This window comes from Scaptodrosophila lebanonensis, unplaced genomic scaffold (genome assembly GCF_003285725.1).
Source record: "Scaptodrosophila lebanonensis strain 11010-0011.00,11010-0021.00 unplaced genomic scaffold, SlebRS2 tig00000118-arrow-arrow-pilon, whole genome shotgun sequence".
Taxonomy (NCBI): Eukaryota; Metazoa; Arthropoda; class Insecta; order Diptera; family Drosophilidae; genus Scaptodrosophila; species Scaptodrosophila lebanonensis.
Window position 1 is genome coordinate 117,310 of NW_022060578.1, and position 27,956 is coordinate 145,265.

The window sequence follows — 27,956 nt, forward strand, 5'->3', positions numbered from 1 at the left end:
TTTTTTTTTGTGGGATGGGTACAGGATAGTTAAGAGTTCAGATCGCTCAAGTCTATCATTCCTTTCTTGCTTAAAACAGCGTTGTCGTTTTTATAAACCAAATTTTTATTGGTATAACGTACATTTACACAACATTCTCTTATATTTGATTTAAATATATGCGTGTTATACACACACGTCTGTTGAATAAAATACGTCAAAAATTTGTATACAAATTATTCCTTCGCCCTTACGGCCTTTCACATATATAAGTAGTCTATTAAAAGCGCTACTCATATAAAAACAAATTTACTTTAAATAATATAAGTATAATAATGTATATAAAACGTTTGCAAAAATGTACAATAAGGCAATTATTAAATATCAATATAACCTCGTACATGTTGGCTTTTGTTTTATAGGATAAAATTATAAAGCTTTAACAAAAAAGAAATGTAAAAACATTTTAATATTAGATCTTCTTTATAAATAAATTACGTAAGTTTGTTTACATCATGTCGAATGCAATTGTTAATTTGCTTATTACAAAAATTTTTCCAAAAGAGAGTATATAGTACAAAAGTGTGCCTTCTGCTTTCTTTTTTAAATGCACATTGCAACGTCTTTATCTACGAAGAACGCTTAATACATAAGTTATTAGGTGGTTAAACTATTTATACGATTCGGTTTTGACAGCAACATGGAATTTTGACATAAAGCATTGTATTATTGGGTAACTGCTGGGGCATCTTTAACCTATTAAGAAGTAACTTTTCTCATATCGGCGTGCATCAATGCCAGAGATCCCACCATAGCAACCAGAGTTCGATCCAGCCAAGTTACAGGATTGGGGTATAGGAAACCACCCTCATAAAAGCCCAAATGACCTCCGTGTGCAACCTCAATGTAGGCGAGATTTTGTCGTGTTGCTACAAATAAAAAATTATAATATTTCGTAATATTTGTATAACTAATTATTGGAAATGTTATGTGTGTGTATTTAGTATATACGATTATAATAGCGTACTTAACGTAACAACACAATTTTATACAATCAATAATTGGCGGAATACATACATGCATACTCTTTTATGGGATTCAATAAATCCTCGGGCACTAGGGGATCATCTTTAGCATTAATAAAAATCATTGGCTTCTCAATGTTATCGAAGTAGAACAAAGATGAGCTCCACTTGTAGAGCTCCTGTGTTGAAGGGAAATTATAAACTCGTCGTGTATAAGCCTCATCCAGTTCTGGTAAGGTTGCAGCCGAAATAATTTCACGTTCGTTCAGATTATGACGTGCCTTAACTTCGTCGGAGAGCAGCACATGGCGATGACGCAAGATAATATTTTTAACATTTTCAGTCATAATATACAAGTAGAAACGTCTAAAATTTTGCCAATTCAAAAGCCACTTAGTCCCTCTAAAAAAAAAAATGCTTTAAATACTTTTATAAAAAAAAATTGTAGATTTTAACTTACTCGACAGCATTATAGCCTTGACATACAGAGATACCACCTATTACACTGTTCGGTTTGTTTTTTGCTAGCTCACCAAAATATTTGGTAATTAAATTACCACCTAAGCTGAAACCGACTGCAACGATGCGACTCCGACGATATTTTTCATTCAAATGTTCCACCATGGCGGCGAAATCCTCTGTGTGGCCATAAGTGAAAATGCGTGTTGATGTCACCTGAACACTGCGAAGTGCTCCAATATGGTTCAGTACGGCGCAACGGTATCCACTGCATTGAGCCAAGTGTACAAAAGTTCGTATATATACGCTTTCAGAACTGTTGGCGATGCCCGGACAAATGGCAATTGTTATGTCATCTATAAGGCAATGATAAAAAAAATATATATATATATATGATGGTTACCAACAGTATTTGAAAATGTACCTTCTGCTTCATTAAGTGATTGATACAAATCATATGTTAACGTTGATCCATCATCTAGCCACATATAAACGCGTTCACCCAAGGGCCAAGGGCAACGCACACGCCCAACAATGCTATGTAAAACAGTCTGCACATGGCCGCTGAATCCCCAAAGCCGTGGAGGAATGTATCTGCAAAGTAAATTGACAAGAACATGTTCTACATACACATCGGTTTCTGTTTTGATAAAAAACAAGTAAAAAAAGCTAAAGTCGGGTGTCCCGACTTTGAAATACTCTGTACATATGTTTACAATAACTATAGACAACAAAAAAAAACTTAAAAATTAAAAAAAAAATTTGATCGATTTTACCTTTCTCGGTATTCGAACTCACGTAAGTGGTGTATAATTGCACATTTACATCGCAATTGCGTCTGTGTGAGTGTATGTATGCCGATGCGCATCTATTCGTGTCTATGTAAACATGTGTGCAGTCAACCAAAGCACCAGCATCAACAACAGCCGCGGGCAGCGCTTGAGCAGCGCTGCAGCAGTAAATATATTTATGGCTATAACTTCTTGTTAAATCGGTCTATCATAGTGAAACTTGGCACACGAACACATTTATTTATTTAATTGACAAATAACTGTCAATGTTAAACATAAAGAAAAGAAATAACAGACTAGATATACATTCAAATATTGGAAAAAAACATAAAAAATAAAAATTTAAATTAAATAGAATTACAACTGATTTAAAGAGATTCAGACTGGATCAGGAAATTAAGTAAGCAAGATTTAATCGAACTATTATTGTAGTTGCTACACAGAACCCGAAACGGACTGTGCAAAGCATAGTTGCTTGTACAGCGATTTAGGCTTATGGGAACAAAAAATCTTGAAGGTCTTTGTGGTACCGTAAAGTTAATTTGGCTGACAAGCACCGAAGACTCGATGTCGCCGGTAATTAATTTATGTATAAAAACAATACAATAATAATGGTAGAGGGTCAGTTCTACTCCATCCAAGACCACGTAAGGCAAACAAAAGAAATGGCTTTAGAACCGATTCAATGCGATTTTTATGTATTTCATATTGCGGGCACCAGACGATTACAACAATATTCTAAGGTAGGCCGCACCAAAGCCGTATACAAAATTAGTGTTGTGTAGGGGTCATCAAATTCCTTTGCCCAACTTTTAATAAAGCCTAGAGTTCCCTTTGCTTTATTAACAATGGTGGAGATGTGATCATTAAAACAAAGTTTAGCATCAAACAGTACACCTAGGTCGTTAACAGTGAAAATTCGTTCTACAGGAGAGTTATTTAAATAATATGAAATGAGGCTTGCATCGGTGGAACGTCATTAGCTTGCATTTAACAAAATTTAAGTTCAACAGATTCCGCGAACACCACAATTGGAAGGCATTGAGATCAAGCTGAACATCGTTATATGAGAGGCAAAGTTTTACGTCGTCGGCATACATTAGTACACGAGAGTAAGTTAGGGATTATGGCAGATCATTTATAAAAAGAGTAAACAGTAGAGGACCTAAATGACTACCCTGTGGGACCCCCGAAGTTACTTTAATAGCTTTTGACAGTACGCCGTTAAAAATTACACGTTGTGTTCTGCCAAACAAATAACTATATATCCATACGATAAGATTTTTGGGATATCCCAAAAGACCCAACTTATGGATCAATAGCTCATGATTGACAGAATCAAAAGCTTTGCTGAAGTCAGTGTATACAACATCCGTCTGGCTCTTAGCTAAAAAACCCATTCATAACGAACGATGAGAATTCAAGGAGATTTGTTGCGGTAGAGTGGCGTTTCATAAATCCATGTTGAAAAGGGGAAATTATGGACCTGCAATGGTGCTGTAACTGAAAGGTCATCAGTTTTTCAAGAAGGACTAAAATTTTGTGTTTCTAGGTCTTATAGTCTCCGAGATATAGGCGATTATACGAATGGAAAATCGGGAAAACCCCCATTGGGGGGAAGTGGGGGGGAAAATCAAAAAAATAAAGCAAACTTGTATAGAATACACACATAAGGCATCTTTGTGCAAAATTTGGTGTCTCTATCTCTTATAGTCTCTGAGATCCAGGTGTTCATACGGACGGACAGACGGCTAAATTTTTGGTGTGAGCTGTATTAGACGTGTTGTTCTTTCCTACCCAATTTTTATACTCTGTACATGAAATGTACAAGAGTATATTAGGTTTGCGCGAGCTGAAAAATGTAACAGGCAGAAGGAGGCGTGGCAGACCCCACAAAGTATATATATTCTTGATCAGGATGAGAAGCTGAGTCGATATAGCATTGTCCGTCCGTCCGTCTGTCCGTCTGTCCGTATGAACGCAAGGATCTCAGAAAGTATAAGAGCTAGAATAACCAAACTTGGTTTCCATATTCTCCTAAGACCGAGAAAGTACGAGTTTGAGTTTTTTTTCGATGCACCCCCCCATTCCTCCGCAATTCGTGTTTTTTCTTATAACTTCCGTAATTCTCGGAATTTTGAAATCACTTTTGGTAGGTACATCCAGTTAGTACTAATGTGTCCGTATGCCAAATTTCATCATGATAGGTCAATTCTGAAGAAAGTTATAGCCATAAGTAAAATCGCTGCTAATGCGCTGCCTGCAGCTCTGTCGGCAGCGCTGCCCGCAGCTGTTGTTGTTGCTGCTTTGGTTCAACTTTGTGCTGCATACATACACGCATATAAACACGTATAGGTACGTGATGTAAATGTATGCTGTTAAAACTGAACATAAACATGTATTCTAATTTCATTTAATTAATTAATTCATTAACTTTTTTTAATAATTTAATTTTTTTTTTTTAATTTTTTTAATTTTTAATTTTTTTAATTTTTCTTTTTTGTGGAGAGTACAGGCTATTTTACTGTCGGGCTTGCTCGACTGTAGCGTTCTATCTTGTTTTTTTTTTCTACCAACATTTTTAACCATCTTATCTCTTGCTTATAGCAATAATTAAAAGTACCGTTTATTTTGACCACTATGACTAAAATTAGCTTGTAGTTTTGTTCAAGCTCATCAGAATTTGTTTTATTTGTGAATACACATGAAAGCACATTTGTATGTATGTACATACATACATATGTATATTTATATATATATATAATGGTATTTATTGCCCGACAGTGGTTTTACGCTTATAATCATTTTGATAAAATGAAACCGTAGGCATCGGTGGTTCAGTGGTAGAATGCTCGCCTGCCACGCGGGCGGCCCGGGTTCGATTCCCGGCCGATGCAGCTTAAAATGTTATTTTTTATATCATACATATTTTACCTATACATATTTTACCTTCCAAATACTACTACAAATATTTTAAGTAAGATTACATACTTGATAAAGATAAAATGTAACAGACAGTTTGTCCTGACTGACTGACTGACTGGCTGATTGGTGATAAACGCACAGCCCAAACGGTAAAAGCTAGGAAGCTGAAATTTGGGCTCAAGTATCCTATCATAGTGTACGTGCGCACTAAGAAGGGATTTTTGGAAAATTCGAGATCCAATGAGGGGAAAACTAGCTCCAAAGTTTGTTTGAATAATTCATTCGTTATTTTTCATTGGTTTCTATAAACAATAAAAGAAAGATGCACTTGGTTTTTTAAATATTTTATTATGTGACACTAATGTGTGAATGTACACACATACATATGTACACATTTAAGTACATGTACATACATATCTTTGTATGTATGTATGTTCATTCGTCTTGCACTGACAGAGCAAAAAATGTTAATTAATTAAAAAATTATTTAACATTTTTAAAAGTAATTTTTTCTTTCTTTAGTACATTTGGCAATTGGGTTTTCATTAGTAACTTTATGCAGCAACAACAAATTACAAAGAACGCAAAAGTTCGTGTCTATGTGTGCGGTTCTCTACGTCCGGTTGAAAAAGTAAAGAGAAACATGCATACATATGTACATACATATGTATGTATGTATGCCTGTGTACGTACATATGTATATAGCATGTATGTACATTCGTCTGTATGTATGTATGTATACATTGGACAATCAAGCACTGTTGTTTGATTGTAATAAATAATGTTATATGGTTTTAAATCAAAATTTTAAAACGAAAAACAAGAACAACTGCAAGTCATTGGCTCGCGCTTCTGTTTTCGTTTTGATCATTTACGCCTGTTAATTTCAAAGGCAAAATTCCAAAAGTTTACAGTTACCGTCGCTAGACAACGACTGCGTAAGCGATAGTAAAGCAGAAGCCGAAAGCGGACCTACGTATATTCTGCTTCGCGTTACGTGCAGATGTACATAGATATGTAGTACATATGTATGATTCTATATGATTTGTTCTAATTTATCTCAATAAATTATAAGATGTTATTATTTAAATTTTCTGTTAATTGCATTCAAACTTCGATGGAATTATTGATTGTATCGACGGATTCAACTATCGATAGTTTTGATGTTCTAACACATAGATCATTCGACACATGCCCATCTCTAGCATCTCAGCTGATCGCATATTTACAGCGACTTACCATTTTAGTGTTAGCTAACAACGCTAAAAATGTATTCTGAACAAATCTAAGAGCCATTTACCGTTAAGCCTATTTTGTAGTGTATTCATGCGATTAACAAAAGCAGAAACACACCTTTTACATTCACAGCAATCATATTTGGAATTGAAGACACAAATTAGTGTTGAATTTAAAAATTTAATACATACTTATATATGTATGTATGTATATAGGCGGATAACGCCTGCATGAAAAATTTAAATGTATGTACATATCAGCGTTGCCGAACGCTTCAATTTTGGCGGGACATCCGGATTTATAAATCAAAATTCAATGTCCCACTTCGGACTTTTCGGGGATAATTCGACCGTGCGTACAACGTGCTGAGGAAGCACACAGTTAAGTCAGGACTGGCAGTCGGCCCGGTGCGTAACGAAGATATGTACATATGTATGTATGTATGTACGTATAACCATACATAGTACTTATTGTACTTTTTTTGCTATTTGGTAAATGAACTCTTTAAAAAACTTTAGAGAGCGTCGAAAGAAGAATATCATATAGTAAATAAACTTATAATTATAAGCACATTTTACTTAGCCCAGCAAAGACGGGCAAGACCTGCTAGTGTATGTATATTCTTGATCAGCATGACAAAGCGAGTGGAGTGAGGGGGTTGTACTAGAGAGAATTTGTTTCGCTAATAACTTTTTTTAGAATTAACCGATTTAGAAGAAATTTGAAACCAAAGTAGACTATTGTGTACGAATTATGAGTGCAAAGTTTGGTTAATGTAACTTTTGAAATGTGGACGGTATTGACGAAATTCTGTAGCGGGGGAAGGGGGAAAAATTCAAAAAATAAAATAAACTCGTCATTTCTCGGACATAGGAGAATCTGGATACCAACTTTCTAGCTTTTATAGTTTCTGAGATCATTGCGTTCATCCAGACAGACGGACGGACATGTCTAGATCGATTTCTCACGTCATGCTGATTCAGAATATATATACTTTATGGGGTCGGAGATGCTTCCTTCTGCATGTTACCAATTTTACCAGTTGGATAAAACACATTCAAGTCAAGCACTAATGTTTATAACCTGTACCCAAAGGGTGAAATAGTATATTAGTTTTGTGCGAGTGTACATGGAAGGAGGCGTGGCAGACCCCACAAAGTATATATATTCTTGATCAGCATGACAAGCCGAGTATATATAGCCATGTCCGTTTGTCTGTATGAACGCAATGATCTCGCAAAGTATAAGAGCTAGAGTAACCAAACTTGGTATTCAGATTCTCCTGAGTCCGAGAAAGGACGAGTTTGTTAATTTTTTCTGATGCACCCCCCACTCCGCCCGTATTCACGATTTTCTATAACCCCCGTAATTCTTGGAATTTTGAAATAAAATAGTAGTCACACCCAGTTAGTGATTATATATCCATATACCAAGTTTCATCACAATAGATAAATTCTGAAGAAAGTTATACCCATAAATAAAATCGCTTCCCCTGCTCTGCCTGCAACTCTGCCCGTAGTTGTTGTTGTTGCAGCTTTGGTTCAACTTTGTGCTGCATACATGCATATGTTAAATATTTTATATTTAACATAATTAATTAATTAACTTTTTCAAATAATTTTTTTAAATTTTACTTTTTTTTTGTGGTGGTTACAGGGTATTTTACTGTCGGGCTTGCTCGACTGTAGCGTTCTATCTTGTTTAACTATTAGTTTAATTGGTTATTCGGACGTTTAACTTAATGTATTATGTGTATTTCGTTTATATTTTGGACATTATTGCCCGTCTTAACCCGGCTCAATGTTTCCAATTGTATTTATTTTGTGTGTGCATAACCTACCCATATGTTTTCACCTTATAAGTTACCAGTAGGAAGGCATGTAAGGTATTTAAATGAACATTTTCTGTTCTTGACAAAAAATTGTTCAGTAGTCCGTTACATTTTTGTTCTTGCCAAACTATTTCGTTAAACGAACATGACCACTATAACTAATATTTTTTAAAGCTCGTTTTCCCCCCTTTGGAGGTAGAATTTTCCAAAAGCCTTTCTTAGTGTGCTCCTACACTATGATGGATACTATGAAAGGATACTTGAGTCCAAATTTCATCTTTTACCGTTTGGGCTGTGCGTTGATCACCAATCAGTCAGTCAGGACAAACTGTTTTATATATATAGATATTAAATTGGTTATGGACAAGTTGAAGTAGTGTCATAAAGGCACTTAAATAATATCACAATCAACTTCTAGATATGTGAGATGAGTTGTTCCAAATGTTAAATGCAGCCTTGTTTGGAATAAAACCTACCATAACCGAAGAGCTAACTTTTTTTTTTGATCCTACTTTTTTGATAATGTAATAAAAAATAGTGTACCAATAATAAATGTAGGAAATCTGTAGATTGCATTGGTAAATTGTACGCATGGTTAAAGGCTTCAGTTCTTCTTTCGTAACATTGCGTGCCGCTGCTATTTTCTTCCCTTCCTTTCCGGAGCACGTGTCTGCGAAGATTCCTTGACTTCAACGGCGTTATTGAACGCCACATAGGGTATCTCACCATCGCTAGCATTAGTGATACTGCTATTGGTTGGCGAATTGATTGAGATTCTTCTTGGTGTAGTGTTTTCTGTATCCATGCTGCACTTTCCCAGAAGTATCCAGGCTGGACTTGTCTGTATTATATTGACTGCTGCTTCTCGCATTGTCTTTTTCATCAGAGTGTGAACCGCTACTCCACTCGAGAATTTTAATGCTGCTTGTTGAACTGCCGCTTAAATCTAGGTAAGAACTGTTTGAATCATTCGCACCAGGTTTACGTGGCTCAAAGAAATTTGGATCCCTCAGGTAGGGAAATTTATGTCCCACTGTGCATTATGGTAATCTCCTCCGCACTGGTTCATCATCAACTTTTTGGTTTGATCTTGCCCTGTGCCATGGGCATCATGCCAAAATGACACATCATGGCAATGGCTTCTTGCTCTACGGTATTCTCACTTAGTGTTCACTATTTTCTAAGTCATATGAAGTAAAGTCTTGCAATTTTAATCCATTAAACTTTCACCATAGGAAAATCAATTGATTTATATGGACGATAGCGATAAAGCAACAAAGACAGAGAAACTCATATGGAAGTTTTAAAGGAGGTATTCAAGCGATTAGTAGTAAATAAATTAGAGCTAAGGTTGGACAAGTGCGAATTTTTACAAAGGGAAGCAAAGTACTTAGGGTATGTAGTAACAGGAAATGAAATTAGGCCAAATGATAAGGCAATGCAAGCAGTAAAAGAATTTCCAATTCCCCAGAAGGTAAAAGATGTCCAAAGTTTTTTGGGGCTGTGCTCTTATTTTAGGCAGTTTGTACAAAACTTTTCAACAAAGGCCAAACCACTTAGCGATTTAGTTAAAAAAGAAAAGGAATTCAAGTTTGGATTAGGGGAGTTAGAATGTTTTGAATCGTTAAACAAGTAAAAAAGCTCAAGTCGGGTGACCCGACTTTGAAATACTCTGTACATATGTTTAGAATAATTATAGAAATTAAACAAATTAAGAAAATTAAAAAAAAAAAATGATGTCTATTTTACCACTCTCGGTATTCGGTATGTATAATTGCACATATACAAAGCAATTGCGTTTATGTGCGTGTATGTATGTTTATGCGCATCTATTCGTATCTGTGTGGGGCCTCGGTGGCGTAGTGGATAGCGCATGCGCACACCAAACAAGAGGTCGTCGTGGGATCGAGCCCCCACTCATAGCGAGAGCATGACCTAAAAATGTTCTCCTCTCGAAAAAACTCTCCTAAGCTCATGCCTTCAACGTCGTGGTCATTTATCCACCCAAAAACACATCCATCCACGCTATCTGGACTGCACAATAGTTAAACCCCCCAAGACGTCTCTCCCCGACGGCGACAGGTGGCAGTCCCACCACTGGGATAAGTCGCATCTGGCCAATCACCAGGTCGACTGACAACTACATGATTATGGAAACTACTACAAGACAACTGAATCCAAAAAGGACTCCCACTACTTCGATGTCTGATGTCAGGGATGGCGCTGGAACCCCCAAGGAAGCAGACGGGATCGGGAGACCTAAAAAAGACGGCAACCTGGCGGCGGATGCACCCTTCAGGAATTGTCCCAGACACAACAACACCAAATGGGACACAGCCAGACAGACGGCTAGAAATAGAGAGTGTTAAGATTGGAAAAAATGTCCTTGTAGTAGCCCTAAGCTCCCAAGTGGAGTACAAAGGAAATATAAAAAAATTCGTATCTGTGTAAGCATGTTTGCAATCAACCAAAGCACAAGCATCAACAACAGCTGCGGGCAGCGCTTAAGCAGCTCTATTTATGACTATAACTTCTTGTTAATTCGGTCTATCATAGTCAAACTTGGCACACGGACACTAACTGGGGTATTTGCAGTATTTGAGTTCAAAATTCCAAGAATTACGGGAGTTACGATTTGCGGGGGTGAGGGGGGAGGGAGGTAAATTCCAAAATACACATTTTCTGCGTATTCACAAAAGGCATCTTGGATTCCGTGTTCCTAGGTCTTATAGTCTCCGAGATATAGGCGATTATAAGAATGGAAAATCGGAAAAAACCCCATGTGGGGAGGAAAATCAAAAAAACAAAAACAAACTTGCACAGCGTACACACATAAGGCATCTATGTGCAATATTTGGTGTCTCTAACTCTTATAATCTCTGAGATCCAGGTGTTCATACGGACAGACAGACATAGATCGACTCGTCTTGTCATGCCGATCAAGAATATATGTACTTTGTGGGGTCTGCTACGCCTCCTTCTCCCTGTTACATTTTTCAGCTCGCGCAAACCTAGTATACTCTTGTACATTTCATGTAGAGTATAAAAATAGCTTGTTAGAATGGCCAGCATTGTATAGCCCGAAGGACGAGACAGAGCTTCATTGTGATGTCAGTGCTTTAGGTTTTGGGGCAATTCTAATACAAAGGAAAGCGGATAACAAGTTACATCCGATTTTTTATTTTTCGAAAAGGACAACGGAAGTAGAACCAAGATATGAAGCTTTAAGTTAGAAATGCTGGCGATAGTGCAAGGAATACATTTTAAATTGGTAACTGATTGCAATTCTCTTAATCTGGAATTTAGCAAAAAAGCCTTAAGCCCTGCAATAGGTCGGTGGATACTAGTATTGCAAGCTTATGATTTTACACCAGAACACAGACCGGGAATCCGAATGCAACATGTCGACGCTCTTAGCAGAAATACACAGATATTGACGTTGGATACAAATACATTTGAAGAAAACTTTATTATTTGTCAGAATAGAGATACCATGTTAAAGCAGTTCAAAGAAGAGTTCGAAGAAAATGACCACACACGATACGAAATGAGAAATGGAGTCATATATAGGAAAAAAGATAATGGGGTTCTCTTGTTTATGGTTCCAGAGGAAATGGAAAATCGTGTGCTATTCAAGTACTATGATGAGCTGGGACATATTGGAATAGAAAAAATGACTGAGATTATACTGAAAAGTTATTAGTTTCCCAAAGTCAAAGAAAAAGCTAAGAGACACATAGATAACTGTTTGAAATGTATTGCATATTCTGGGAAAAATGGAAAGCAGGAAGGGATGCTACATAATATTCCAAAAGTAGACTGCCCCTTTTGACGTAATACATGTAGATCACTTTGGGACCGTTGACAAAGACAGAGCGAATAAACACATATTTGTTGTAATAGATGCATTTACGAAGTTTGTCAGGCTGTTACCAACAAAAACTACAAAACAACAGAAGTCATAAAGTCCCTCAAGGAATATTTTCGATCGTATAGCAGACCAAAATGTATAATATCAGACAGAGGCAGTTGTTTCACTTCTAATAGTTTAGAATGTTTTTTAAAAGAAAACGAAATGAGGCACTTAAAAATAGCAACAGGTTCACCCCAAGCCAATGGGCAAGTAGAACGAATAAACAGAATATTAGGACCAATGATAGCTAGACAAATAGATCCAGAGGAAGCACTGTATTGGGACAGTTGAATATACGATAAATAATACGAACCAAAGATCGGTAAATCAATATCCAAGTAAATTACTATTTGGAGTTTCACAAAGAGGAAAACAGATAGACGTACTAACGCAATATTTAATCAAAACAAAACACAGGGCTACAACTAGAAGAGGATAGACTCAAAATGGCAAGACGCTCATAAATATGAAGAGGGAGATTTGGTGATGATTAAGAATTTTGACACCCATATAGGAACTAATACCCAGATTCAAAGGACCATACAAGATCACGAGAGTATTAAGAAATGATAGATATGTGCTAGAAGATGTTAATGGTTTCCAACAAACACGACTCCCTTATATAGGAGTATGGGCAGTTGCAAATTTGAAGCCATGGCTAGGTAACAACAAAACTAAAGAAAACGAAAAGGCTGGAGGAGTTCAGGATAGGCCGAATTGTAGCAAGCAAAATAGAATATAAAAAACATGTACATATTAGCCATAAGCAATATCTTAATCCCAATCAACATGTATATATCATAATGAAACACATGTCATAGAATAAACTAGACATAAGCAAAAGTGTAAAATAAAGTCAGTCGATTTATGAAACGCAAAAGGTGCGAATGTGTCTCGCTGGTTACAAGTATAAACACTAACAAAGACATTTTTCGTCATAAAAAAAATCATTGGAACATAAACCTTATAAAAAATATTTTGCATATCCTAAGTAAATATTATTAAATTAGGAAATTACTACATGTATACTAAAAACACTAGCATTCACACACAGCATCCAAAACAACCGCACAATAGAGATGCCCCATTGGGGCAGTGCCAAATAACTGTGTATTAATTTAACAAACTTGGCAAAAATGTGTATCGCTGCTTTGGCAGGTCTTTTTGTTAGCGAACATTTGAATGGACGTTAACTGCCATTTAAATTTCCAATACGGACTAGGGAAACAAAATGTAAGTTTTTTATTTTTTTAATTTTTTTTATTTATTGAATATTCTCTCTCGGAGACTAACGATAAGTACTCAAATCTTAATCTAATATAGTTCTTTAATTAATTACAATTAAATATTTGAATTACTTCCCTAACTGTTATTGCTGGGTTGGGAGGTCTCTTCGCCGGAGTCGTGTATGGCTAGCCTGCCAAGTTAAATTCTGCGCAAGTCTATTTGAATGGTTCCGAAGCTTAAGCTGGTACTTTGCTTTCACCTTGCTGATTTCATCATTAACAGGTCCCACATGTAAATCTTTCCGGATATTTTCACTCCGTATGTACCTGGGAGCCCCAGTGATGGTTCTCAGTATCTTCGATTGAGCTCTCTCGATTAAATTTAAATTACTAATGGAAGCGTTTCCCCATAGTTCAGAGCCATATGTCCAAATTGGTTTGAGAACTGCATTGTACAAGAGTACTTTGTACACCACTTTTAGTGGTGAACGGACGTTTATAAGCTAATGTAGATTAATACTTGTAGCTTTTAGTTTCAGTTGATCTCTCTTCGCTTCGATGTGTTTGCGTCAAGTAAGCCGTCTATCCAAATGGACACCAAGGTATGTTACATCGTTTTTTGTGGAATATTGATGTTGTTTAGCAACAATGGAGGACAAGTTTGTTTATTTAAGGTAAAGGTGACATGTTTGCACTTTTTCTCGTTTACAAGTATGCACCAGTCTGCTAGCCATTCTTCTATGGCCACGAGGTAAGATGATAAGAGGAGCGATTTAGGATGACAGTATCATCAGCAAATGCCGAAATTGTTGTATGTCTGTTTGTCGGTATATCTGCTGTGTACATGATATACAGTTTCGGTCCAAGCACACTTCCTTGAGGTACACCAGCTTCAATTGGATGGTATTCGGAGAGGAAATCTTTGCATCTAACTGCGAAACTTCTTTGTTGTAGGTATGACTCCAGTATTTTATGGATGTTCTGTGGAAGTAATATTTTGATTTTGTGAACTAAGCCATCCAGCCAAACGCGGTGAAAGGCTTGGGCGACATCCATCGTTTTTCAAATGCATTTCGTATCTCAGAGGTTATTCGGTTGACTTGTTCAATGGTTCCATGTTTTTCGCGAAAACTAAATTAGTGATTTGGGATTGCACTCTTGGTATGTAGGTGTTGCTTGATGCAATTCAGGAGTACTTTTTCGAATATCTTTGATAGGCAAGGCAGGAGACTGATAGGTCTATATGATGATGGCTGAGACTTGTCGTTTCCGGCTTTATGCATCATTTTGATGACAGATTTTTTCCATTGTCGAGGATAATAGTCCCATTTCATCATGCTGTTGAAAATTATGGTGAAAAAAAATACTGCACAGCTCGGTTCAATCATTTTGGGGGAAATTATATCGTGGCCCGGCGCTTTTTTTGCATTGAAACTTGGCCCTTAATGTCACTTGTAACTTCTCCTGCTTGGAATACGATAGGCGCGGTAGCTTCAAGATGATTGGTTAGTGGGAGCACAAAGCTATTTATAGCTGGATGTGGTTTGAAGACTTTTTCTAAATGGGCGGCAAATAGATTTGTCTTCTCTTCGTTGGTGCGAGCCCACATTCCTTACGTAATGGTGATTCACTCTCGATTGGTGGACATACGCCTCATTTAGCTTTCCACAATGGGAATCGTTTGCTGTTTGGGGAGAGTACATAGTCCATTTGAGCTCAGTGTTTCTCATTTTCTAGGGCTTCGCGTAGTAGCTGGTTGGCTATTTTCAACGGCTCCTTTGATTCAGGTGATCTGTGCGCTTGCCACTCCCGCCGAAGCCTTCGTAGAAACGCTTCAATATGCCTGGGAACACGACTGCTTATGTAAGTTTTATAAGCTGTGATTTTTGGTGTGGAATGCTTTGCCGCCAGTGGCATTACAGACACTAATACTTCAACTGAGGTATCTATGTTATCTTTACAGTTAATGTTTCAACGGCCATCAATATGGGAACTTACGTACTTCCTGTATTAAAGCCAGTCTGTTTTTCTAGAATTTAAAAATTGTGGGCGCTCCGAGTACTGTGGGTGGTCATAAAGGCGAAGAAGGATTGGCGAGTGATCCGATGATATATCTGTTTAGTGCTCCACACAAATCTTCTTGTAATAGCAAAATCAATCACATCTGGTTGCTTCTTTGGATCTGTGGGCCAGTATTAGTAATTCCGGAAGATTTTCTGCATCGTTTGTTGTATTGCTACCATTGTATTTGTTAGAGTTGCCAGAATTGATTCTATTCCACTAGGCAATTGGGATGGATTTGCAGTGGTATGTTGGGTAGTAGTTTCTGGCCCCTGTTGCGATGTCTGACGATTCATTATTCCTGCAGTGGTTTGTTTAGAGACTGGGGCATACGATTCGTTGGTGTAACTTAACGCCTTAGCAAAAGATACTCCTGGAATCGTAGTTGATGATATGTATGGCAAGTTTTGCCGGATGACTGGATTTCGAGCTGCGGATTTTTGTTTGCTTAAGCGACTTTTTAACTCCATATTCCTGGCAGTTTGTGCATTGGGCAGGATTCTACCATGAACATTGGTTGGGGAATTTTATATCTATTTATTATGTTCATTGCCATTTTGACTTCAAAGCCCTTATCTCGCTTTTATCTCGCTGGTACTGTCGACTCGATTCCTTTGATATCCACTTGTAATCCCTTGCTACTTTTAAGTTGTTAGGTGTTCCATCGTCGAGGTATTTGACCAGTGCACATTGGGCCAGATGGCCGATTTTTTGGCATAAATTCGAAACATGAAGTTAGAGACTTGATACAGGTGCTTGTAATGACATGTGTAACAACTGTATAACATTTTAGACCGATCGGACTACGCCAACTCTTACCGCCCATATAAGACACAGATATTGTGACTTGTTATTCAACTAATGTGTGTTCGTATTTCGTATTCGTATAAATAACGCTTATATTTATGATTATTTGTGCTTTAACTTTCAAATAATCGCCCCATAGGGATAGGTTACAATTGATATGATGTATGTATTTATCAAAACGATAGAGATCATGTGTAAGAACCACTACGATTTAACCACTAAACATTTCCAAAATCATCTAGGAGTTTTAGGGGTATTATAGTGATTACGAATAAGGATTTCTGCGCACTTTCAGCCTCAGCTACAAAACAAGTAAAAAAGCTAAAGTCGGGTGTCCCGACTTTGAAATACTCTGTACATATGTTTAGAATAATTATAGAAATTACAAAAATTAAGAAAATGTAAAAAAAAAATTTGGATCGATTTTACCTCCCTCGGATTTCGAACTCACGTAAAGGGTGTACAATTACACATTTACAAAGCAATGAATGTCTATGCGCGTCTATTCGTGTCTGTGTAAACATGGTTGCAGTCAACCAAACAGCAACATCAACAACAGCTGCGGGCAGCGGTTGAACAGCAAATATATTTGTGGCTATAACTTCTTGTTAAATCGGTCTATCATAGTGAAACTTGGCATACGGACACATAATTACCAACTGAGGGCATCTTCCAAGTTTGAGCTCAAAATTCCACGAATTACGGGAGTTACGATGTGCGTGGTAGAGGGGGGAGGGAGGGAAATTCCAAAGTACACATTTTCTGTGTATTTATATAAGGCATCTTGGACTAAAATTTGGTGTCCCTAGGTCTTATAGTCTCCGAGATATAGGCGATTATACGAATGGAAAATCGGGAAAAACCCCATAGGGGGGAAGTGGGGGGAAAATCAAAAAAATAAAACAAACTCGTATAAATTCAGGGTTCGTAAAATGTGCTCGCAACCCGTTCGGGCCCGCGAGAAATTCTGCTGCGCGGTTTTTCGGGTCGCTGCCGACAGAGGCGGCGGGTCCGATCGGGTCGTCTGGCAGAGGTAACGGGTCGTGCGGGTACGCCGTGCTTCGCCGCGGGTCGCTGCCGACAGCAGCAGTGTCGTACGAGCCGGTCTGCAGTAGCAGAGCGCTCGTTCGTGGTAGACAGGCATATGTATGTGTGATGTGTGAAATTTGAATGATGGTATGCTTGTGTGTATATATTTTTATAAGGAGAAATGTGCGCGATCTCTTTCACTCTGTACCTGCTGCCTACTTCGTTTCAGCTTGACCCAGCTGTTTTGCCTACGTTTGCACAGTGGTACCTGATACTATTTTGAAGGATCCGTGGCGTTGCAACTTGGCGTAATTTAAAGGGACTTTTTTACCTATACACTCCTATACCAATAAAACCTACAGTCAATTCGTATACTTCATTCACATAACGAATAGTAAAAAATATTTTAGTAACAAGTTTATTTATTTGCAAATGATCTTTTTATTTCCTATAGCAGAATTTCTCGCGGGCCCGAACGGGTTTTGCCCGCATTTTACGCATTTGTGCAAAATTTGGTGTCTCTATCTCTTATAGTTTCTGAGATCCAGGTGTTCATACGGACGGACAGACAGGACTAGATCGACTCGTCTCGCCATGCTGATCAAGAATATATATACTTTGTGGTTATTCTAGTTCTTTTACTTTCCTTGCGTTCATACAGATAGACGGACAGACGGATATGGCTATATCGACTCGGCTTGTCATGCTGATCAAGAATATATATACTTTGAGGGGTCTGCCACGCCTCCTTCTGTGTGTACAGTCGCAAAAAGCTAATATACCCTTGTACCCTTTGGGTACAGGCTATAAAAACGTTATCGGTTAAAGAGAAAGCATAATACGAAGCGTAAGAGTTAAAGCTTTCAGTAAGTGAAATAGTCGGCAGAAGTGGAAAAGTTATATACAATTTCTTACTTAAAATGTCGGGATATGGTATAAATAATAAATACTGTAATAATGAAGTGATTTCCGATGCTGATAAAAGAGGAATTTTTAGAGAAGCATCCAACTCTCATCAATTGACCGCAAAGATCATGGCAAATGTTGATGTTGAAGCCAGCTTATATTCTGTTCAAAGGGTGATAAGAAATGCTCCACATTTGAAAAGATGAAAACTAAGGAAAAAACCACCAATTAACTATGCTCGGAAGGAAAAACGATTAAATCAAACTCTACTTAAATTTTGATTGAAGCTTTGTTTTCTTTTCGGATGAAAAGAAATGTGATTTGGAATGATCCGGTGGATATAACTTTTATTTCAATTGGTTCGACTTCATTGTCGTGAGGGCGGTGTAATGGTGTCGGGAGCTATCTCTTGTTATGTTACGTGCAAGTTATAATTTTTGAACACAAATATGACTGTAAACACTTATCAAAACGTACTGAAACTTACTTTTCCCCATTTCTAAAATGTATTTGGTAATTTGTCATGGCGTTTCCAACAAGACAATGCTCCGATTCACACTGCTCGAGTGATTAAATCTTGGATAGAAGGTCAAAACATCGACTTATTGCAGTGGCCGCCTTACTCACCGGTCATTAACATCATAGAAAACGTGTGGGGATGGCTGGTTTGTAAAGTTTACGAAGCGGACAGGCAGTATTCCACCAAAGTGGAATTAGTTGATTGCAATAAAAGTGCTTGGTCAGCCATTTCCTTAAATTATATTGCAAAGTTATACGAATCCCTTCCCAATCGGATCTATGAGATCTTACTCAACAAGGGGGATCGACTCATTATTAAAATTATAAAAAAATGTTTAAATAAGTTACCATATAAGTTTAACAATAATTTCTTACCTGAAAAGGTTCAAAAAATTATAAAAAAGAGAAGTGTGCTAACCTGATGACCAAACTTAAATTGTTAATTTTTAGTTGATTTCAAAAAAAAATTATAAAAAAATATTGAACATTGGTTTTTATTTTATTTAGTTCAGAATTAATTTGTTTATAACCGATAAAATTTTTAGAATTTTAACCTTTTTAGTTTTAATAGAAATGAGCGAAAACTATTGAAGTCAGGGGTGTGCTAACCTGATGACGCGCAGTGTATATTTTACTTATATACTAAAAAAGATGTTAACAACCTTTTTAGCTTAGGTGTCTTGGGTTGCTAACATTTCAATAGCTGAGCGCGAGTACGGTTTTCTCGATTTATTATTTGTTGATGTGAGTCGCAAGTGAAAAGGCAAACAAAATTATAAATGTGTTAGTTTGCCGCAGCAAATACTTACGGTTCTCGCAATACTGGCGCTATCTTGTACAAGCAGTCCAAGAACTGTTCATTGAGACACCAAACATTAGGTTTTAGCGGCTGGCTATGCACATTGAGAATGCGGAATAATATGCATATGATGACGGCAATAACAGTTAAGAAAGCGGTAGACATATTGATAATTCTTAACAGACTTGCTTAATCTGATATGCAATGATACCGGAATTTGTTCATTAAATTTCTCCAGAATTATGCGCAAAACATGCGCCCACTCTTCTTTTCCTCTGTTTGTAATTGTCGCGAGAGGCGCCAACAGTTTTTTGGACTAAACTGCAAAGACAAAATAGGAAGCTCTTATCCATCAGATAAAAAATATGATCCACCACTCACCTTGCGTTTCCTTTCCCAATGAACGTACCGTGTACTAATTTTCTAAACAATATCTGATATTGAAAGTTTTTTACGGGGACAAGTGGATTGGCATGCTATGTGTATACACAAAGTTAGGTGATTTGTTTGACTACAGAACAAGGGGAGTGGCGGGATTTGCACTAGCGCGCACTTGTAGATTACAAATTGTTGCTGAAGCATGAAGCGCAGCGCGGATCAATAAATGGTGGAAAAAGTGACACGCAACTACCTGAGCTTTGGTGCACTCACAATGTTTATTTTTTTCTTGGCAAAGGTACAATTTATTTTTACTACCATTAATACCACCTTTTCTCAATTTTTATGGAACTGAAACGTAAAATGCGACAGTTAGCCTTTTTCATAGTTAATACTGTGACCGGTGAGTGTGACCGTACATTAAAATACAAAGATACTAAAGTTGTGGTATTTATGGACGAAATGCACAAGAATATTCCTCAATGTTTAAAATTCAGTTTTAATTATTTGACATCGTCGATGTTTAATGAGTACTCGACTTTCCCCGATGTTTTTTCAACGCGATACGTCGACGTTGTTAAATGCTTTGGCGAAAACATCAAAACCTTAATTTTAAAAGTAATTCAATAGCAAATAGAAATGAGACTGAAGAATTATAGCCAAATATAAATTCCACATAACTAATAAATTAAAAACAACAAAAATAAATTAATCGACGGATCGATTTTTGTCGCGATTTATCGGAATACAATCGATGGCACTTGACTATAGACCGATTATGTGAAACATCGATGTACTTTAATTTACTTACAACCCTATTGCTTAGCTTACAAACAACTTGGGCTCCTTCACTTTGTTTATTTGGGTCGATAAATGATCGCAAGGAACGATATGATCGAACGTGATCATATGATTGAAGTTTATCGAGTCTGATCATATAAAATATGCATATATATATATACATACATATTTATGCGTGCATGCTCTTTTAGCAATCACAAGCTCTGTCCTGACGGACCTTCTGATTGGCGATCAACTCAGCCCAAACAGCAAGAGTTAGGAAGCTGCAATTTGGACACTCTCCAAAGGGGGAGAACGGGAAAGGATATTTAAAGCTTCTTGTGGCGTGGTCCGTCGCTGGTAGACTCTTTTTTGCGCATAATGCACATCTCGGGCAGTTCCTGGCTAGGTGCCCCCTTTCTTCGCAGAGTGGGAGATAAGAGCGGGCGTGGTCCGATGAACCTAAAATTTGTCCCACTTTCTATATTTATTATTATAATCAACTGTACCAAATGGGAAGTCCCGCATTTTATTTTATGCTTGGTTTTTCGGTCAATGTGCACTGCTTCGTGCAGCTTCCCGATATCGTGCGGCAGTAATATGTTCAATTGTGAGAGCAGGCTTCCATTGCCCGTTCTCCTAAAAAAAACCAACGGTTTTCTAACTCTTACTCTTTAAGATTATGTATATGGGACGCATTTGATGTTTTCCGGGACTATTTTATTCGATTATTCAATGCGGGACAACAACTGTCAATGCGGGACTGTCCCGCACAAAGCAGGACGGTTGACTACCTTATATAAATATTCACTGGAACGAAAATGCGAAATCTAGCATGCCCGTTTTCCGAAGCCTTGCTATTCACATGTTATGCTTTGTTTGGAATAAAAATTAAAATCGAGTCGTTAACAAATTTCAGGAATACCTTTTTGTAACGATTCTTGCTCTGCACTAATCGTTAAACATCGTACACCAACGTTAGATATCGAATATCGATACGATATCAACATCCCTGACGTAGTCGTCATTTCGTGATAAACAATTGAGAATAAATAATAAATTTCTTATATTTGCTTGTGCTCAAGTTAATAAGTTAACCATAGCTTGCAAAGCTATAAGTGTTTTATTAAATTCGTGAGTATAAATTATTATAATTTAGTGTAGATTTTCGTTGAAAACGAAAAAATCACGGTCAATTGCGTTTGGTCTGGGTGAGAAGAAAATTTTTTCTTCGTACTACACTGCCTCTACAATAGTTATCTGTGTATGTATGTATGTCGTGTGTTTTCGATAAAGTTGATGTGACTGCGCGCGCCATTAATTGAACGGAAAATGGAAACAATAAATGCACAGGGTTTTTATTACTACTACTACTTATTTGTATCAAATTGTTTTGTTTTTTAAGTATATCCATTTCATTTTGTAGTTCAATGCAATATACACATGTACATATGTACATGCATTTGTACATATCTATGTATGTTTGTATGTATATGTATATGTTTTTAAATGCCTGTGCTTGAATTTTTGTAGAAATTGTCAAGTGCATTGGGAACACATCGTGAGATTCTGCTACACTCTAATTAGTGACGACAGCAATAACAACAACAATATTAACAGTATTTGTACACATTTGATCATTAATGGAATTACTGGGTACATTTGCCTGAATGCTACATATTTTATGACGATATGCTTGTGACTCATCTGAGATCTTTTAAAATCTTTGTATATGTACATGCATACACAGATGGCTTTTAAAACGGCTATCAAACTTCAAAGCACGGTCTCTACACATACACCCGCACACATGTGCAACCCTTATCAATTTCATAACTGAAGTTCCTTTTTTGCCACTACACATACATACATATATACATATATGCACCAACACACATCTTGCAATTACAAACAAGATAGCAAGCCCGACAGTAAAATAGCCTGTACTCTCCACAAAAAAGAAAAATTAAAAAAAAAATTTAAAAAAAAATTAAATTATTAAAAAAAATGAATGAATGAATTAATTAATTAAATTAAATTAGAATACATGTTTGGCTATGGCTATAACTTTCTTCAGAATTGACCTATCATGGCACACGGACACATTATTACTAACTGGATGTACCTACCAAAATTGATTTCAAAATTCCGAGAATTACGGAAGTTATAAGAAAAAACACGAATTGCGGGGGAGTGGGGGGTGCATCGAAAAAAAACTCAAACTCGTACTTTCTCGGTCTTAGGACAATATGGAAACCAAGTTTGGTTATTCTAGCTCTTATACTTTCTGAGATCCTTGCGTTTATATGGACAGACAGACGGACGGACGGACAAGGCTATATCCACTCGGCTTCTCATCCTGATCAAGAATATATATACTTTGTGGGGTCTGCCACGCCTCCTTCTGTGTCTTACATACATGCGCACAAAACTAGTATAGCCTTTCACCCTTTGGGTACAGGCTATAAAAATAAATAAATCTCACACTCAATGTAGTATACATACATACGTAGTCGAGTAGAGACGGTAAACTAATGAACTCCAAACGTATGTAACATGCAAAAGGACGCCTATCATATGAATCGATATACATACATACATATGTATGTATGTAGATATATCCGGCCGTATGAACATCGAGATGTGTTAAACCATAATAGCTGGGAAAACAAAATGTATCTAGAGTTGTCTTATCCATACACAAGTTTATTACAAAAAGTGTATAGTTTCAATATTTTATAAGCGTACTTTGTGATGGAGAAACCATCATTGGATATAATATTCATAAACCTTGTTTAGTGCTTCGCCATACTTGAAGTTATCTCAAAATCGGCTCTCTGTATCATATATAGAATGTATATGTGAATGGAATTGAAATAATCCACCCCAAAAGCAATCTAAGTATTAAAAAAGATATGGCAATTTGGGCTTAAAGATATTCGGAAGTTTTCTGTATTCTGGCTATGTCCGACTGTACAAACGCGAGGATCTCAGGAAGTACAAGATCTACATGTCAAGTTGATGTTTTTGGGTACACCAAAAGGGTCTGTATGAGCGCTAGGATCAAGAAGAGGTGGAAACATCAAACTTGGTATGCAGGTTTCCCTAAGCCCTATGCGGGTGAAGTTCTGATCGAATATTTGGAAACAGTGTCTGCCGAAGAGAGTGTACCTGCATTTAGTGATTATGAGTCCGTATGCCAAGATTCATTATGGTAGGCCGATGTAACAGAAAGTTATAGCCATAAATGTCATGTCATATATATATATATATATATATATATATATATATATAATTTGAATTGTATATATATATATATATATATATATATATATATATATTTATATATATATATACATATATTTTTTATAGCCTGTACCCAAAGGGTAAAAGGCTGTAGTAATTTTGTGCGAATGTATGTAACACATAGAAAGAGGCGTGGCACACCCCACAAAGTATATATATTCTAGATCAGGGTGACAAGCCGAGTCGATATAGCCATGTCCACCCGTCAATCTGTCTGCAGCTCTTCCGGCAGCGTTGCTCGCAGCTGTTGTTGTTGCTGCTTTTGTTCAACTTTGTGCTGCATACATACACGCATATAAACACGCATAGGCACGTGATGTAAACGTATGATTTTAAAACTGAACATAAACATGTCTTCTATATTAATTTAATTAAATTAATTAATTAATTCAATTTTTTAATAAGTTTTTTTTTATTTTTCCTTTTTTGTGGAGAGTACAGGCTATTTTACTGTCGGGCTTGCTCGTACTGTAGCGTTCTCACTTTATTCTGATATGTATGTCAAGTTTGTTTTTTTATTTTTTTATTCTGATATGTATGTTTGTATATATGTATATATGTTTGTATTGAATATTTTTTTAAATTTAATTAATTTATTAATTTTTTTTAAATAACTTGTTTTTTTTTTATTTTCCTGTTTTGTGGAGAGTACAGGATATTTTACTTTCGGGCTTGCTCGACTTTAGCGTTCTCTCTTGTAGTTTATAATGACCATTTCATTTTCGTCGTTAAGAACAAAAGCATTGCCACCCGATTTCATTCTGTACTTGACCACTGTTGCTATTTGAATTACGCTATAATGACAATGTCTTTATGATTGATAATTGATTTGAATTGTATATTACGCATGCGCGAATGCGTGCCTTCTAACAAGCAATAACAACAAAAACTTACTTTAGTTTTGGACAAATACTTTAAACAATCGAATGATGCCGACAATCGAAATTGTTTCCAATAAGAATTTAAAACATGTGGTAATATACCCTTAGGTCAGCCATAGTGTTGCTAGATGTCACAAATGCAAGAGTTGAATTTTTGTTTCCATTTAGTTGTCAACAAATGTATATGGGTAAAACTTCGTTTCATATTGACCTATCAAAATGAAACTTGGCATACGGACGCATAATCACTAACTGAAATTTTTTTCCAAATTTTGTTGAAAAATTCTTATAATTACGACAGTTATGGAAAATCGAGAATAGGTGGTGAGTGGATAGTTAGTTAACATGTTTCTATTTACGAGCATTAATTATCTTTAACAGACTATTCGCTTCTTTTTTTTATAGTTATACTAGTTATCGGATATCCTTACCACACTCTAACAGAATGGACACCGACGACGTCGAATCCAATACGAGTAGCGCCATGTCTACATTAGGCACATTATTCTCTTTCACATCACCGGCGGTAAAAAAGCTTCTTGGCTGGAAGCAAGGGGATGAGGAAGAAAAATGGGCCGAAAAGGCCGTAGATAGTTTGGTTAAAAAGTTGAAGAAACGTAAGGGCGCCATTGAAGAGCTGGAGCGTGCGCTGTCCTGTCCCGGTCAGCCATCCAAATGCGTTACCATACCACGCTCCCTCGATGGTCGTTTACAGGTAAGTTTTTAATGATATCACAACCTTAAACGATTCAAATATCAGACTATATAAGTCCGATTATTGCTTTTTATTAAACGCTTTTTATTAAACGCGTTATTCGATTTACGGTCAGTAATAGCCGGCATCGATTCCTAGTCATAATTTATGGTTCGAAACCGATTAAGATTCATAGAAATCACTTCCTTCATTTGTTGAACATATAAATGACTATTATAATTACATTTTGAATAATAAATTTGTTTTTAAACTTAGGTCTCTCATCGTAAGGGGTTGCCTCATGTCATTTATTGCCGCGTCTGGCGTTGGCCCGACTTACAATCGCATCATGAGCTGAAACCTCTTGAGATTTGTCAATATCCATTTAGCGCAAAACAGAAAGAGGTATGCATAAACCCGTATCATTATAAACGCGTAGAGAGTCCAGTATTGCCCCCGGTTTTGGTACCGCGTCACTCAGAGTTTGCACCAGGACACTCATTGCTTCAGTTCAATCAAATGGCCGAGCCCAATATGCCACACAATGTAAGCTATTCCAGCAGCGGTTTTAATTCTCACAGCATGGGAAATAGCAACACATCTGTGGGCAGTCCCAGTTCCGTGAACTCCAATCCTAACTCGCCCTATGACAGCCTAGCGGGAACACCGCCACCCGCTTATAGTCCATCCGAGGATGGCAATTCCAATAATCCCAATGATGGCGCACAAATGATCGATGCGCAAATGGGCGATGTGGCGCAGGTTAGCTACTCGGAGCCAGCCTTTTGGGCATCTATTGCTTATTATGAGCTAAATTGTCGTGTCGGCGAGGTATTTCACTGTAACAACAACTCGGTGATTGTAGATGGCTTTACGAATCCATCCAACAATTCTGACCGCTGCTGCCTGGGCCAGTTAAGCAATGTGAATCGTAACAGTACCATAGAGAACACACGCCGTCATATAGGTAAGTATAAATATGATCAGGAATATATTATGGGATTCTGCAGAGAATACTAGGACAATAATAAACACACACAAACATAAAAACGTCAATTCGCTTTTTAAACGCACACTTAAATTATGGAACTTTAATATTTTAATGATTGTATTATTTTACTACATACTGCTATATGCATATGAGAGGGTCTAATGCAGGGTCTTTCCCATACATTTCAAGCCAACAATAATAATGTAATTAACTTCCAATTCTCAGGCAAAGGTGTGCATCTGTATTATGTGACCGGAGAGGTCTATGCCGAATGTCTCTCTGACTCTGCCATATTTGTGCAGTCGCGCAACTGTAACTATCACCACGGCTTTCATCCGAGTACTGTGTGTAAAATACCCCCCGGGTGTTCTCTGAAGATCTTCAATAATCAGGAATTTGCTCAACTGCTCTCGCAATCAGTCAACAACGGATTCGAAGCCGTCTACGAGTTGACGAAAATGTGCACAATACGCATGTCATTTGTAAAGGGTTGGGGCGCTGAATATCATCGCCAGGATGTGACCTCAACGCCCTGTTGGATTGAAATACACTTGCATGGGCCGTTGCAATGGTTAGACAAAGTGCTAACGCAAATGGGGTCACCGCATAATGCAATTAGTTCGGTATCTTAAGCTAATGTTTTTGGTTTAACTGTAAAACCAACGCAGAAAGTAAGTCAAGCTATAAAAGAGTAAAATCCATAGGCTCATCATATGCAGCAACAAATAAGCTGATACATGAGCAATAAATGCGAAGTATTCAGGATAAATGTGTCGAATATTTCTTATAAGTATGCATTCATGAAATGCATACTGCCATTGCCTGATATGTATGCTGGAAAACATTTACTCACCCGCCTTTCGCCTATTTAATAGTTTACTATATGGATTTTTACGCTTGTGGTCTGTTTGTCATTCCTTAAGCAAAAATAAAACAAAATAAAGCGATATGCGGAGAATATAAAGCAACAATCGAAATGATATTTATAAAACTGTTCCACATAGGCATACTCTCTTAGCGCTATTGTACAAGCCTTATTGCAAGTAATACCATATGTATGTGTCGTGCACCTTGCTTTAAATGTAACAACAAAACCTATACCATACAATTACACCTAACGTGCCCATTTACTGGCAAAATACAAACAACTATTTACTATGCTTAATTATGAAAAGGCAAAACTTATTCAGCAAAACTCAATTTCTATGTTACATTTTCTTACTTTGCCTTTATCAACAATTTCGATTGTTTAAAACAATAAGTTTAACTAATTTTAGGTTTGATATCCACCCAAAAACAAAAAGTTAATGTGAAATAAAATTTTATTTTTAATTTTTTACAATCAATGATCTTGTTTATTTTTTAAGTCTGCCAAAATCAAGCATTTTGTCAAGTGCACTTACGATTAAATGTAAAACGA

The 27,956-nt window shown here is 36.9% G+C and overlaps 2 protein-coding genes and 1 non-coding gene across 4 annotated transcripts; 2 read left to right on the forward strand and 1 right to left on the reverse strand.

The window, feature by feature from the left end:
* Positions 1 to 439: 439 nt before the first annotated feature.
* Positions 440 to 20,208, reverse strand: LOC115628491 (abhydrolase domain-containing protein 2). Its single transcript, XM_030524620.1, has 6 exons — positions 19,888 to 20,208; positions 19,517 to 19,827; positions 1,888 to 2,057; positions 1,465 to 1,819; positions 1,057 to 1,406; positions 440 to 908 (listed from the first exon to the last, which is right to left on the reverse strand). The coding sequence occupies exons 2-6, from the start codon at positions 19,669 to 19,671 to the stop codon at positions 739 to 741; spliced, it is 1,200 nt and encodes a 399-aa protein (XP_030380480.1). The 5' UTR covers positions 19,672 to 19,827; positions 19,888 to 20,208; the 3' UTR covers positions 440 to 738.
* On the forward strand, positions 5,081 to 5,151 carry Trnag-gcc. The gene has a single exon. It is a non-coding gene; the product is annotated as a tRNA-Gly (tRNA).
* A 1,465-nt stretch (positions 20,209 to 21,673) lies between the features above and the next one.
* On the forward strand, positions 21,674 to 27,882 carry LOC115628456 (protein mothers against dpp). 2 transcript variants are annotated; one of them, XM_030524573.1, is made up of 4 exons: positions 21,674 to 21,798; positions 25,257 to 25,566; positions 25,822 to 26,512; positions 26,762 to 27,882. In XM_030524573.1, exons 2-4 carry the CDS (start codon positions 25,297 to 25,299, stop codon positions 27,166 to 27,168), a joined length of 1,368 nt encoding a protein of 455 aa, XP_030380433.1. In that variant the 5' UTR covers positions 21,674 to 21,798; positions 25,257 to 25,296; the 3' UTR covers positions 27,169 to 27,882. The 2 variants fall into 2 exon arrangements, with proteins under 2 accessions (XP_030380433.1, XP_030380434.1); XM_030524574.1 differs by lacking the exon at positions 21,674 to 21,798 and adding an exon at positions 25,036 to 25,175.
* The last annotated feature ends 74 nt before the right edge of the window (positions 27,883 to 27,956 follow it).

Coding starts and splice junctions, on each gene's coding strand:
- LOC115628456 (XM_030524573.1), top strand. CDS start 25,297: ATGGACACCGACGACGTCGAATCCAATACGAGTAGCGCCATGTCTACA. Junction 25,567..25,821: donor CCCTCGATGGTCGTTTACAG/GTAAGTTTTTAA, acceptor TTTTAAACTTAG/GTCTCTCATCGTAAGGGGTT. Junction 26,513..26,761: donor GAACACACGCCGTCATATAG/GTAAGTATAAAT, acceptor TCCAATTCTCAG/GCAAAGGTGTGCATCTGTAT.
- LOC115628491 (XM_030524620.1), bottom strand. CDS start 19,671: ATGTCTACCGCTTTCTTAACTGTTATTGCCGTCATCATATGCATATTA. Junction 1,820..1,887: donor ATCACTTAATGAAGCAGAAG/GTACATTTTCAA, acceptor ATTGCCTTATAG/ATGACATAACAATTGCCATT. Junction 1,407..1,464: donor CAAGGCTATAATGCTGTCGA/GTAAGTTAAAAT, acceptor TTTTTTTTTTAG/AGGGACTAAGTGGCTTTTGA.